Consider the following 14,083-nt stretch of genomic DNA (forward strand, 5'->3'; position numbering starts at 1 on the left):
GTTGAGCCACTGAATGGAGCTTGCTATTTGTTTGCCATCTAGTGTCTTACATAGATGCTGTCTTTCTCGGCTGGCTGCACTTACACTCAGCGGCTCCCTCCTGTATCTGCTACCTCAGGCCCTTTGCACTTGCTCTGCCTAGTGCGTACCCTTCATCTTTGCCTACCTACACTCTAGGTCTGTTCAGAAACATCAGCTCTTGAAAGAAAGCTTCCCAGATTCCGGAGAGCAAATCCTATTTTCCCGTAATTCACACAGATTTTTTTAAATATGTGTTTTATATTGAATATAGCTCAGTTAGCTTTTTATTACCCTTATGATTTGTATCATACATCAGAATTATATATTGTTTTGGCTACTTTATTAATTGCTCTCTTTCTAGTGTATAGGCACCATAAAAGCTAGGATGATGGGTTTGCTAACCCCCATTTCTATAGTAGTTGATGGGGGACTGTGGAATCAGACTATGTGAGTTTATAAATCCGCTCCTAGTTCTGTGTCTAGGTTATGGGCCTCTGTATGGTTTGATTTCCTCACATTTTGAGTGGGAATAATAATAGTACCTACCTCATAGGTTCTCACGTGGGTCAAGCCATTTAATAAATGAAAGTGCCTTGAACACTGCATAGTACATAGGAAGCACTCAAAAAGCATCTCAGAATGCACCAAGACATTAATTATCCCACAAACTGAAATCATGTGACATGCTTTTATCATTCATATTTTAGGAATGGAGATACTATGACTCTGAGATGTTTAGAGATTTGCCTAAATTAGTAAGTAGTGCAGATAAAAATTTATCTCTTCTCCTGCTTTCAAAGCAGGATATAAATGAGAATAATAAAGCTCATTAAACATCTGTCTTTCAGAATGCTTCATTGTTTAACATACTGTTTGATGTAGTGTCACAACAGTTCAGGTAAGCAAAGAACCACCACTATTCACTTTCTACAGAAAGTCTGAGTCAAAGTTATATGATATTGAAACTAATGAAAAACTGTGTTAGCCCATCATCATGTATGACCTGATGTATTTGAGTGCGTTTTTCCCCTCACCCTGAATTGATTGATTGAATTTGTGTCATATAGATGCAGCTTAAGAGGAAAAGAAAAATGAAGACTTCATAATCAAATAATCAGTCAGAGCTGCAGCTAAAATTAGTACTAGGGTTTAGACTGAAAACCTGTAATTTTATAAATATCACTGAACTCAGGAAAATTTTCCCTTTATAACCAGAGACATTTAAAACTAAAACATTTAGCAGAGACAATGCCATTATTAGGATTTCTGAAAAATTATATATATATATATATACACACACACACACAGATATATATATAGATATATATATAGATATATATATATATGGAAAAATTTCCAATACTACATAAACATGTAAAAGGGAAAACAAAATATATCTAACACCTTCTAGAATCATAAGTGAGTTGAAACATTGATGATTTAAGCACCCAGACTCTAAATAGTACATCCAAAGCTCTGTTTCTTGATGTCTGAATCTTGGAAAACCCTTAGTGTCCCTCAACTTTGAATTAGAAACTGAGTTTACGCACCCCTGCCCTGTATTACCTCCCTTCCATACTCGGTTCCCACTATGCATATGATTTCAATTTCATCATTAAAAATGAACATCATAGCTTTATATTTAGTACACTGTAACTTGAAGCACTTTCCTGACCGATTTTTAGCGGCATTCTTTGCCTTCCAGTTCTATAAGATGAAAACAATTTGTACCCCGTTTGCTTTCTTTCCCCACTTACCTCCTGTTTTCCGCTAGTTACTTCATTACCTTTTACAACGACAAAAAAATGTTTTCAATCTGTTCTGTGAAAAGAATTGTCTTAGGTTGTGTGGATTGATTCTAAAAACCGAGTACAATAGTTGGTGTTCCCAATATTATAATTATAGGTCTGTGTATGTATGTTTATGTATATTTTCACTGTGTAATCAAATGTTTGGAAATGTGGAGGATGAAATGTCTTCTTATAAATTATGAAATCTGCTCAGTGGAAACTGTTCCCAGCATTATCTCAAACAGCCACTCTTTTTTTCTTCTCTGGACCATACCAAATATTGTTTCATTTATTTTGCTTTGTATTTGGAATTGTATCCATTTTGTTTGGTTGGTTTTCTTGGACTCTTTAAGCAGCTTTTTTTTTTTTTTTCTTCACAGACCACTAAAGGCTTATTTTCTATAATTCCTATTTCTATTAATTTCTATAATTCTATTTCTATAATTGATAATTATCATATCAGTTTTCTTCGGCATGCTTCTTGGAACCCTCTGGCTTCTTATTCTAACTTGAATATTGTTCAGGCTACCAAGCTGCCATTTTAGGATTTTTCTAGCATTTTCATTCTAGGTTAGGGGCACAGTTTTTTGGCTTCTTCTTTACATTCTTTTTTTTTTTTTTCAAGATTTTATTTATGTATTTTACAGACAGCGATCACAAGTAGGCAGAGAGGCAGGCAGAGAGAGAGCGGGAAGCAGGCTTAGAGGGAGAATCCTTGAGCAGACTCCCCGCTGAGCAGGGAGCCCAATGTGGGGCTCCATCCCAGGACCCTGGGATCATGACCTGAGCCGAAGGCAGAGGCTTTAACCCTCTGAGCCACCCAGGCGCCCCTTACATTCCATTTTTAAGAAGTAACTTCAGAGAATATTTCACCAGAGTCTACATAATCCATAAAATGCTCCTGCATATCTGGAAAGAGCCCTTTACCTTCTTGGTTTGCCTGGGTGTGGAATTATGAACCGGTTTTCTATGGATTTCTGGAGACTCATATTTGTCTGCATACCCAGTACTTTAACCACAAGCCGTTTTCTTTGGTTGTGTGTGTGTGTGTTTTATTAAATATTTTTTTTATTAACATAAAACATATTACTTGTTTCAGGGGCACAGGTCTGTGATTCATCATCTTACACAATTCACAGCACTCACCATAGCAATATCCTCCCCAGTGTCTATCACCCAGCCACCCCATTCTCCGACACCCAACCCCCCTGCCCAGCAGCCCTCAGTTTGCAGACACGAGCAACAGAGTGGCCTGTGAGGAAGCTGTGTCCATGTGACCATGAAACCCCTGTGTGCTTCCTGCTGGGAATGGCCTCAGCTGGCTCCTAATAACAGCCACTGGATAATGTTGCCTTCCTCTGTATTCATTTACGGTGTCCCAGCATCATAGTCTTTGATGATGACAACAGCAGTGGCTGGCCTTCTGTATTATTGTTAAATAATACTTTTTGATAGATACTTTGGTATATTTTTTATATATTTATTATTTTATTGTATATTATATATTTTATATGTAAAAGATAAACTATCCATTTAAAATATTAAAATATATTTAATATATTTAAAACTATATAAACAAATATATAAAAATGAGTATATCAAATATATAAAAACATATTACTTTTATATATTTTTGAGTTCTTCTATCCATTGACAATTCTACATCTTCAGTTATTTTTTGCAAAAAGCCTGTGGGGATTTAGGAACACCTGGGTGGCTCAGTTGGTTAAGCAGCCAACTCTTGGATTCAGCACAGATCATGATCTCAGGGTCCTGGGATTAAGCCCCACTTTGGGCTCCCCCCTCAGCGGGGAGTCTGCTCAAGGATTCTCCCTCTTCTTCTGCCCCTCTCCCCACTTGAGTGTATCATGTGCACATGCGTGCTCTTTCTCAAATAAGTAAATTAAAAATCTTTTTTAAAAAAGTATGTATGGGGTATTCATTTTCTGAGTTTGCTCACAGCTGAAATGGCCTTTTTGTGCCTTTCTATGTGAGTGAATGTATGAATCACAGTAAAGAACTGTCCTATGAATTCATACATGTTAAGAGCCTAGCTCCCTTGGGGGCAACCAATTATGAGTAAATCTCAATCTTTAGATGATTATGAGATAATAGTCTAGTAAAACTTTGCTGATACTGTCTACATTTTGTAGGGGAGGCATTTAGTGTGGCAGAGAAAAAGTTTGGGGTCATCCTAATCTTTGTTCCTGCTTTTTTTCATCTGTATTTTGCCACTGTTTTTTTTTTTTCCTTCATTACTGTAATTAAAAAAAAAAAAATTCCAGAGTAGGTAGAACACCTTATTTTTCCCTGTGATACGGTAAATACTTTTGATCTTCCCAGCTTAGGAAACAGATTTCTTTTTTGTCCTTAATATTTCCTCTTGCTCTAAGTTTGTTTTTCTTAATTAGTTTTTGTTCTTTTGTCAGAGATTTTTCTTATTTGGGTGGGGGAGGGTCCTTTTGGTGTCATGAATTTTCTTTGCAAAGAGGCATCGTTTTTAAAAAAACACATTTATTAGTGCCCAGTTCTTATGAAGCTGTTCTCTAGTGACGATTACTTATAGAGCTGTTCTTTTTCCTTAAGCAGTGGTTTATTTGAAACAGTCTTTTTTTTTTTAAATCTTAAAATTCATGAAATTTACATGTTTTCTAAGGCATGAAGAAAGCTATTAGCAGTTTCTCTGCAACCAAATATAATGAAATTAATAATGCCTCTCAGTTGATCCATGTGGCATCTTGGATTAGAAGAAATATGATTTAAGCCTCAGAATGAGAACAAATTAAATTTTTACACTAGTTTTATTGAACTGTATACCTAGTCATTGAATATCGTAATAATTTATAATTAGAGGATTTCTTACCATGTTTCCCTCATAAAAGAACTGTCCTATGAATTCATACATGTTAAGAGCCTAGCTCCCTTGGGGACACCTCGGTGGCTCATTTGGTTAAGTGACTTCCTTTGGCTCAGGTCATGATCCTGGAGTCCTGGGATAGAGTCCCACATCAGGCTCCCTGCTCGGCAGGGAGTCTGCTTCTCCCTCTGACCCTCCCCCTTCTCATGCTCTCTTTCTCTCATTCTCTCTCTCTCTCTCAAATGAATAAATGAAATCTTAAAAAAAAAAAAAAAGCCTGGCTCCCAACAGACACACAGTAAATGGCTCTTTTAGAGGTGTAGCTTTTTATAAGTGAAATAACAATCTTTTAAATTTTATTTTATCTTTCTTGTTTATTCCAAGTCAAGAAAGAGAGTATTTCAAGCCCAGAGTTGATTTTAAGCCTAGAGTTAATATTCGGGGCATGTTGTTCTAATTGAGCAAATATTAAACCATAAATAAGAAAAGTCATATTTGAAGCTGGTAGTTGTCCTTTGTGGGTATCTCATGTTCTCAAGCATAACAATTTTGTGACCCAAAGCATTTGGAGCTCTGGACTTTAAGCTTTATTTGTTTTGTGTGTGTGTGTGCTTTTAAAGAAGATTTTATTATTTATTTGACAGAGAGAGAGACAGAGAGCCTAAGCTGGGGGAGTGGCAGGGAGAGGGAAAAGCAGACTGCCCGCTGAGCAAGGAGCGTGGCATGGGACTTGATCCTAGGACCCTGGGATCATGACCTGAGCTAAAGGCAGATGCTTAACTGACTGAGCCACCCAGGCACCCCAAGCTTTATTTGTATATAGAATCCCCACCTATAGTTGGAAGGCATTTAAATTATTTATTAGATATTTTTAGCCTGTTACAGGAAAAAATTTGTTTTTGCTTTGCTTAGAAGTTAATAACTTTGTAAAGTATGAGCTTCTGAAGTCAGGAGGCTGTTCTGCCTGGAATATGAGTTAAATCCTTCCTTAGCTTAGGTTTATTTTATCTCTTAAAATACATTCCTGGAAAATTGGGTATAGACCCAAATTTTGAAATATTTTATCATAGACTTCCAGATCGCAGAGATCCTATCACAAAGGGAAAAAAAACTGGCTCTAACGTTTAATGAAAACTACAATTAGGAATGGAAATCTTGTCTTTAACATATCTATTTTCCTTTTCAACTAAAATGTAATGACTTAATAATGTTCCCAGGACTGTGGCTAGAATTTAGTCACCTGAACAATATAATTTGTGTATGTGTTGTTGTTTTTTTTTTTTTTAAGCAAACCTAAATGGAAATCTTAATATGTTTTTTTTAGTTACATGAAGCCTTCCTTGCTTTATCCAGAGGGATTTCTGGAAGTCTTTGAGGACAAGGATATCTCCAAGAATAGAGGGTTAGACAGGGAGGTGGGACCTCTGTGTGATTTTATGTGAGATAGTTGGAATGGAAACTTATGCCACTATACACACTGGTTAAAACACATCCAATTAATTCTCATTTCACTCACCAGCTTGCCAAAGTGACCAATAGCCAGTGTTGGTTAGGATGGGCCAGACATTCTATCCTGTTAGCTGTTGTGTAACTTTGTGGATTGGGGGGGGTGGTAAATTGGCAAAGTTTTTGGTAATTTATCCTGTGTGTGTGTGTGTGTGTGTGTGTGTGTGTGTAAGTATGTGTACGGAAACAAGGATTATGTCTATATTTATATATAAATAAAATACATAAACATATACAGTTGATCATTGAACAGTGTGGGTTTGAACTGTGTGGGTCTACTTTTATGTGGATTTTTTTTTCAATAAGTATAGTACAGTACTCTAAATGTATTCTTTATGATTTTCTTAACATATTCTTTTCTCTAGCTTACTTTATCGTAAGAATACAGTATATAATACATGTAACATATAAATAATGTTAATCAACTGTTTATGTTAACAGGAAGGCTTTCAGTCAACTGTAGGCTATTGGTAGCCAAGTTTGGGGGGGGGTCAAAAGTTATACATGGGTTTTTGATTGCACGGGGGGTTGGTGCCCCTAACCCCCATGTTGTTCATGCATCAACTATATAAACATCCATATATACTTGAGTGTGTATGGTACAAAATAGTACAGTGACTTCATATCTACCTTAGGGTCCTAATTAATTAAAGTTTGGTCAAGTATATATAGGAGTACTAGGTAGCCATTAAAGAATTAGGCATTGCAAAATGTGCTGATAAGATGTTCAGCATGTACTAAGTAAATAAGGTAAAAAATAAAATTCATAGAAGTGAGGTAGTAGGACCCTATGATATGGCTACAATTAGTGTAAGAAAGTAACAACTTCTGTATACATGTGTACATACAGAGCTTATATGTCTGGGGACAATTTGTGAAAGAATTCTTAAGATCCCTCTTGAGTTGGCACGGACTACACAAGTCTCTTATGTAAGAAACTTAAACTTTTAAGTTTACAGTCTTTGGAATTTTTGAAACCTTTTTTGATAAGTACATACTATTTTCTTTTTTTTTAAGTGAAAGCCTTACAAGCTAACATTTGGAACCACATTATAAGGAGATTGAGGGGGCAGTGTGGGCACAGATCCTGACAGGACGAGGTAATATAAAAAAGTATCCTTCTACTCTACAGAGTTATATGCTTTTTGTAGAGATTATTGGTCTGGTTCCATTGAAAGGGGCACAGCCTCCAAAGATTTGAGAATAAAGACCTCATGACACCATGAGCCCTGGCCTTGCCAGGTGTCTTATGCTCCTCAGAAGCCCATTTGGGGACAGAACCTCCAGGGAGGAATGAATGGAAGAGCCGTTAGTCTACTGTTAAGTTTGTCCTACTACTGAGGCAAGACCTTTTTGAGAACTCTAACTAATGTTTCATGAATTATGAGGTTTTCTACCCTGGCATTTGGTAACAGGCTGTAGGCGCAGTTATCTGTAAGCTCTGAGCACTCTTCTCACTAAGGTCTTCTTGTCCTTGGGTAAGTTTCCCCAATGCCATGTGTTGACAAGGGTTCAGCTAAATGCTGGAGGGAGACCTCTGGCAGGTCGCTGAAGTCCTGTCTGTGTGCAGCTCACTCTGGCCCAGTACCCTGTCCACGGAACTGGCTTCCCCTCACTTCCCCTCAGGGCTCTGATTGCATAACCATAGGGCTCAACTTCGTTTCTTTGGTCTCTCTCTCTTCTTCATTTCCTCGTGTCTGATGTCTTGAGAGACATCTTTCCCACATATTTTGAGTTGTTTCTGGTGGGAGAGTGGATCTGCTCCCTGTAACACCATCTTGACCAGACTTGGAAATCACCCTGCTCTAGGCTTTAATTAAAAAAAAAAAAAATCTGTAAACAGGAAAAAAAAAAAAAAAAAAAGTCCTTGTCCACCCACTCCCAGTCTGAAATTCCAGAGGAAGCTACATTCAACTTTTCCGGGCATTTGTGTCCAGATGTTGCACCTCTGACTGCCACTCTGCCTGGGGAGACCTTCTCTGACACTATGCTGTGTGAAACAACACCCTCATTCAGCTCTGTGTCATTACCCTGCTGCCTTGTTCTCCACAGGGCTTTTTATTTCCTGACTTCATTGTATTCATTCATATATTTATAGTCGACCGCCCTCACCAGGTGGGATAGATGCACCTGGAAGCCTGAGCTCTTGCCTCTTTTGTTCACTGCTGAATCCCCAGAGCCTAGAGTAACCCCTGAGTGCGTTGCAGCCCCTCAATAAGTATCTGCTAAATAAATGAACGAATGAATGAATGAATGAATGAATGAATGAATACCAGATACTATGCTGCATGCTTTCCCAGCATTTCTTGTGCTGTCCCTACCTTAGAGGTAGGTAGGTAATAGCTACTCAGAGTTTGCCAAAAGAACAAAGCAGGAGAAAGATTTTCCAGGGAGCAGAGACAACATGTATCAGAAACTTACTAAAACAAAAACAAAACCAACAACAACAACAAAAAGAAACTACGGCTGTGGAATTCAGGAAAATAAGATTTGTTACATTGGTTCCATTTCTTCCTTCACTTTGTCCTGGAAATTCTGATTAACCAGCTTTCTTCCCAAGATATTAAATTTTAAAAGAAGTCTGAACATTATAAGGTATATGGTACCTTTTTGAAGTAGCAACAAAATAAAAATATTAGCATGAAAACGTACCACGCAGGTACATGTGTGGTGTGTGTGTGTCCAAACCGCCCCCCCATCCCCACCCCCCATAAACTGAGTGATTGAAGAGTAACTGTGGAAAGTGGTAATGGAGCCATCTGGTCTATAGAAGGGATGACATTCCATGAGGCAGCTGCTGTGTAATGTGTCTCATCCCCGGCCTTCAAGAGGGTGATCCAGTAGGTTGAGCCTTTCTGAGTCTTCAGCTTTCTGCTTCTGTGGCTTCTGCAGCAAACGTGCCAATTAAAGTGGTGGGTTTTATGATGATGCCTCCTGTAACTGGACTCGGAGCATAACTTCATTTCTTTCCTGCCGTTCTGCAGATGGAAAGTACTTCTCCTGCTCCCACATTGTCCTGATTGAACTCCGGGGCCTGACGCTAAAAAGGCACTCTGTGTCCTATTAACCAAGCCCGTGTGTTGAAGCTGATCTTCTCGTGTCCGTGTTTCTCAGGGTGTTTCCCTCCCCCTCTTCCTGGCAGCGTCTTTGAAGGAGAGGAATTTTCTTTGGTGAATTAGTGAACGGAATATTTTTCTTAAAAATAGTAGACATACATTCAAGACTTGGAAGCATATGGATCTGTTTTTAGAAGAGAGTATTTTCACAAATTGACCAAAGGAAAGTATTTTTTAAGGAGGTTTCTTGAAAAACCAAATAAGATACTGATTGAACTGGTAAGTATTTACCAATTGCTTTAATAAAAGCAGGTTTCTTCAGCTGAGTCATACGACATAAGATTTTGTTTCTGATTCAAAAAAGTACAAATCTACAAACACATTATGCGTTTGATGATATAATTTTGTCTTTTCAAGAAAAGTCATATGAGTCAGGGAGCAAGGTAGAGCCATAGGGAATGTGTTTTCATAATGACAGTGTGTGCCCTTGTGTTTCATGAGCTAACTTAAGTTTTCTTTAGAATTAAAGTCAGCATGCTTCTAATACTTTCTGCTGTCCTGTGACCTCAACTCTGGTTTTTTCCAGAAGAGCAACTGAAACAAGAAATTAGGCTTACGAACCCATTGAACAATATCTATCATCTTGGCGTCGTCCACAACTTGCTCAGCAAAACAGGAGTCAAAGACACCGTCTTGAAAATAACAGATCACCTTCTCTTCCATTCTCACCCAGCCTCCTGCCCTTACCCCAGCGGAACATTGTGTTTTCATCAGCATTTCACAATGTTTCTCATCCCTTGCTCCCAGTCTTGACCCGCTGACCTAAGAATCAAGAAAATGTCATGTTAGTGCCCACTAATTAGCACACTCAGAGAGCCTTTTCTTCTGGCCTTTCAACCTCCTGGAGGTGGGAGCGCAGGCTGTCACTGGCATCATGCCGGGAAAATGAGCCTTTACTACATTTTCCTTGTTTTGCAAACAGCAGAATAAGGCCCAGCTGAGACTAGAGATGAATATGCAGGTTAGGAAGAAATTAACCTAAAATGCACTGCCGTTTGCCTGATTGTCTTAGAGATGACACAGCACGGCCGTCATCGTCCTCATACCTGTAATGGGATGCTGGGGCCTGTCCCTTCTCCCAGGTTCTCATTCTTATCCGAATGCCTTATTTTGATACCATCATACCCATTTGGTGAAACAATCTTAAGGGAGGAATGTGCTCTGATTAGAAAGTTAAGGAGCCCGTGAACACGTTTCCGTCTCTGTTAGAAACGTTAAGAGGCTATTTCAGTTTGTACTAACTAAAGCATTTGACCTGAGCACTCATTAATCAGTGCTGTTGGCCCAGGGTCTCCTGAGCCTTCTGGGTTTTGGGGAATCAGCTACTGTAATTAAAGGGATGAAATATATCATGGTCACAAACTTACCACATCAGACGATTGAGGGTTTTGAATGGGTGGAATTAATCTTTTTTATTTTTTTTTCCCTTAGGTGTTTAAGATAGAAGTGCTAATGAATGGAAGAAAACACTTTGTTGAAAAAAGATACAGCGAATTTCACGCCTTGCACAAAAAGGTAACTCCCCCCCCCCTTTTCCTTATACGGTAGATGCTGTAAGGTTAAAACTGCTTTCTGTGTTTTCTGAGAGCATGAATAGTTCTTGGCACAGTAGGATTTCCTTGATCATGGATTAAGTTTTCTTTTCAATTATTTAGTCCCCTGAAAGTGTGCTTCCTGAGGAGGTGGGTTTTCTGTTCAGATCTTTTACATAAATAGATGGGAGTTGTAAGCTTTTGCAGGAATTTGAGAGGTTCACAGAGAATCAGACTCAGACCTGACTCCATCAAGTAGACCTCACATGCTTTACAAGGAGATAAGGAAGCAGATGGTGATTGTATGGGGAGAAATTCATTAAAAGCGATGGACACTTACACGTTCCTGGAAAAGATAACATATGTGGCACATGTATTCAAGGACTCTTTGGTGAACGTGTGTAAGGAGAACACATATCATTCTTTTGCATTGTAAAGGCCACTTGACAAGATGGGTGTTCGAGTTCTTGGATTCATATCGTTACAAGTCTTAGAGAAAAGACACAAGAATACAAGAAGGGTGGCTGAGTTTGGGGAGAAAGAGCAAAGAATAGAAGGGTGAATATTTTTTGTTTTCTGCCAAAACTTAATGTTTTGCAGGTTAGGAATTATTACTGAGGGGCTGACATTATCTTGATAACTGGACCTAGCTCGTGAACGTATATACAAGTGTATGTGTATGCACGCACATGTATGTATGCCCTGATTCATTTTCTTCACTTCTGTCACTTTATTAGGTAAGAAGTTAGATGGGAAGATACTAAGTAAACATGTTAAGAAAGATAGTCTATTCTTTTAATTTCATTGAAGACCTCTTAAAGTTTCTGGGAACTGTTAGCACATAAATGACATGACAATGTGCTTATTCTGTATTAAAAGTTTCTTAGTGTTTCTTTAAAAATTAGATTTCCCACCTTTTTTTTCTTTAAGTCAGGAGAGTGGAATATTGAGTATAAACTTTAACAGGATATTACAGAGAAATTAGTGAAACTCTTTCCCTCTGTCTACTTTTCTCTTATGATGGCAAGGGATAATACAGATGTCATTCTTCTGTTAAAATTTTGTTAAATCCAGCTTTGCTTCCAAAAGAAACAGTGCAGGTGCATATGGATTTAGACCAGATGTTGCCGTTAGCCTTTATAAAACTCCTACCTGGGGGTCTTAAAGAGGAACAAACTTGGAATCTGGGTCTCCATGACTTCTTGAGGGATTGTTTTTGCTTGCTTGTGTTTCAAGGAAACAGATTCTAGGGAGATTTCCGCAGGGTACTGTATGAAATAAATTCCTACACTAAGATTAAAACCAGAGCCGCAACCCCTGCTCAGCCTTTCAAGAGCCAAGAATGGACCGAGAGGCCTGTCAAAGGCAGGCTCCCTTCCTCACCTCCCAGCTCACCATGACCTTGACACAACCTTGTGGTCCCCACCAGATACTCCTCCACCAACTCCACACCCTGCACAGCAGGTGACTGCCAATTAGGCCCACCCTGCACGAGAGACTCCCAGGCCACTCACCCCTGCAGGGTCCTTCCTCCTGCTCTCTAACGGGATTTTATTTTCTGCCCAAGATTGATAGGCAGTTCTCAGAAAATCAGAGTCAGAAAAAATTTCTAGGTTGTCTCAGACTCTTCCCTCAAATTCTGCAGTTCCTGTTAATAATTTTAGCTATTCCTGTAATCATATCAGTAGGCCTACCAGAGTTGAGAGTAGAAATTCTCAAATTTCTCAGTTTTGCATGTTTAAAACATCCTGACAGCCTGGTGGTGGGTATTAAGGAGGACACGTATTCCATGGAGCACTGAGTGTGGTGCATAAACAATGAGTCCTGGAACACTGAAAAAATAAAATTAAAACATAAAATATAAAAATAAAAATAAAACGTACCGACAAAGATGTAGAGATAAAAATAGCTTCATAAGGCAGAGTTGTAGTTATGTGTTTACTTACTTCTACATTGTAGCACCCAAAGCAGCTGCCAGATGTCTCCTTTCCTTGCCCCAGTGCAATTGTATGTGGTCTGGCTTAAAGGTGACTATAGAAGATAGCTAAGTATAAATCATGGCAGGATGTGAAAAAAGCAGAAATCTGTAGCCTTGACTGGAAAACTGTGTTACGGATGAAAATCAGCAAAAAAATTTGCTCAGAACACACAGGTTTTATTGCTTGCTACCACGACGTTGTATAGTTTGACTGTTTTATGACCATTTGGATACCCCTGTTTACATATTTGAATTTTGTGATGTGTTTTAAGTGTTATATTTTTATATGTTTATGTTATATTTTTATATATGTATATTTCCCTTTTACATTCAGTCAGATCTCTTATTTAATCTTCCGGAAATACTTACCCTTTTCAGCAGTCTGTGCAATTTGCTGTGTGGTCAGCATCCTGGTCTTTCTGACATTTTACATTGTATTTCTTACTTGGTAAGCATGTTTGGCCTGTGTCCCCATGTTAATTCGAAAATGATGCATGAGTTCTTTACCAAGCACTTTGCATCTTTAGAATAATGGGCACATAGCTCTTCTCCATACTCTAGAGGCAGACAAGTGTGCCTCCTGGCTTCTTGTCAGACTAATTTTGAGGCAGAAACTAAGACCATTAACCCATTTCACAGTTCGTGTGGTCATCTAAGGAAAGTTCTAAATGATTATTACTTCCCCCCAATTTTTATAATTGTTGATATTAAAATACAAAGATAATATCCCAGTTATTTACACATTTCTTGGGATTTATTTCTATTTGTTGAAAACATTCAAGAGGTGGTTTTTTGTTTTTTGTTTTTCCTTTCCAATAAATTTTAGACTATAAACCTAAACTTTGCAAAAAGTTTGGGGTCAGGGAAGTTATCCATTGTTACTGACACATATTTCTACTATCCTACTATATATAATTCCTCTTTTCCTTTGTTTCTTGAAAAATTTTTTTAAGATTTTATTTTTAAGGCTAAAATTAGCAAGTCAGGGAATGACAGATGCTGGCGAGGATATGGGGAAAGGGGAACCCTCCTACACTGTAGGTGGGAATGCAAGCTAGTGCAACCACTCTGGAAAACAGCATGGAGGTTCCTCAAAATTTGAAAATAGAGCTATCCTATGACCCAGCAATTGCACTACTGGGTATTTACCCTAAAGATACAAACGTAGTGATCCGAAGGGCCAGGTGCTCCTGAATGTTTATGGCAGCAATGTCCACAATAGCCAAACTATGGAAAGACCCTAGATGTCTATCAACAGATGAATGGATAAAGAAGATATGGTA

The 14,083-nt window shown here is 38.4% G+C and overlaps 1 protein-coding gene across 3 annotated transcripts in view; it reads left to right on the forward strand.

The window, feature by feature from the left end:
- Positions 1–14,083, forward strand: part of SNX24 (sorting nexin 24) — a 156,008-nt gene that overhangs the window by 73,149 nt on the left and 68,776 nt on the right. For all 3 annotated transcript variants that reach the window (XM_032844337.1, XM_032844343.1, XM_032844350.1), the window contains exon 2: positions 10,722–10,805. In XM_032844337.1, coding sequence (XP_032700228.1) covers positions 10,722–10,805 — 84 coding nt within the window. The remainder of the gene's footprint in view (positions 1–10,721; positions 10,806–14,083) is intronic.

This window comes from Lontra canadensis, unplaced genomic scaffold (genome assembly GCF_010015895.1).
Source record: "Lontra canadensis isolate GAN:19392208 unplaced genomic scaffold, GSC_riverotter_1.0 scaffold4, whole genome shotgun sequence".
NCBI classification, from domain to species: domain Eukaryota; kingdom Metazoa; phylum Chordata; class Mammalia; order Carnivora; family Mustelidae; genus Lontra; species Lontra canadensis.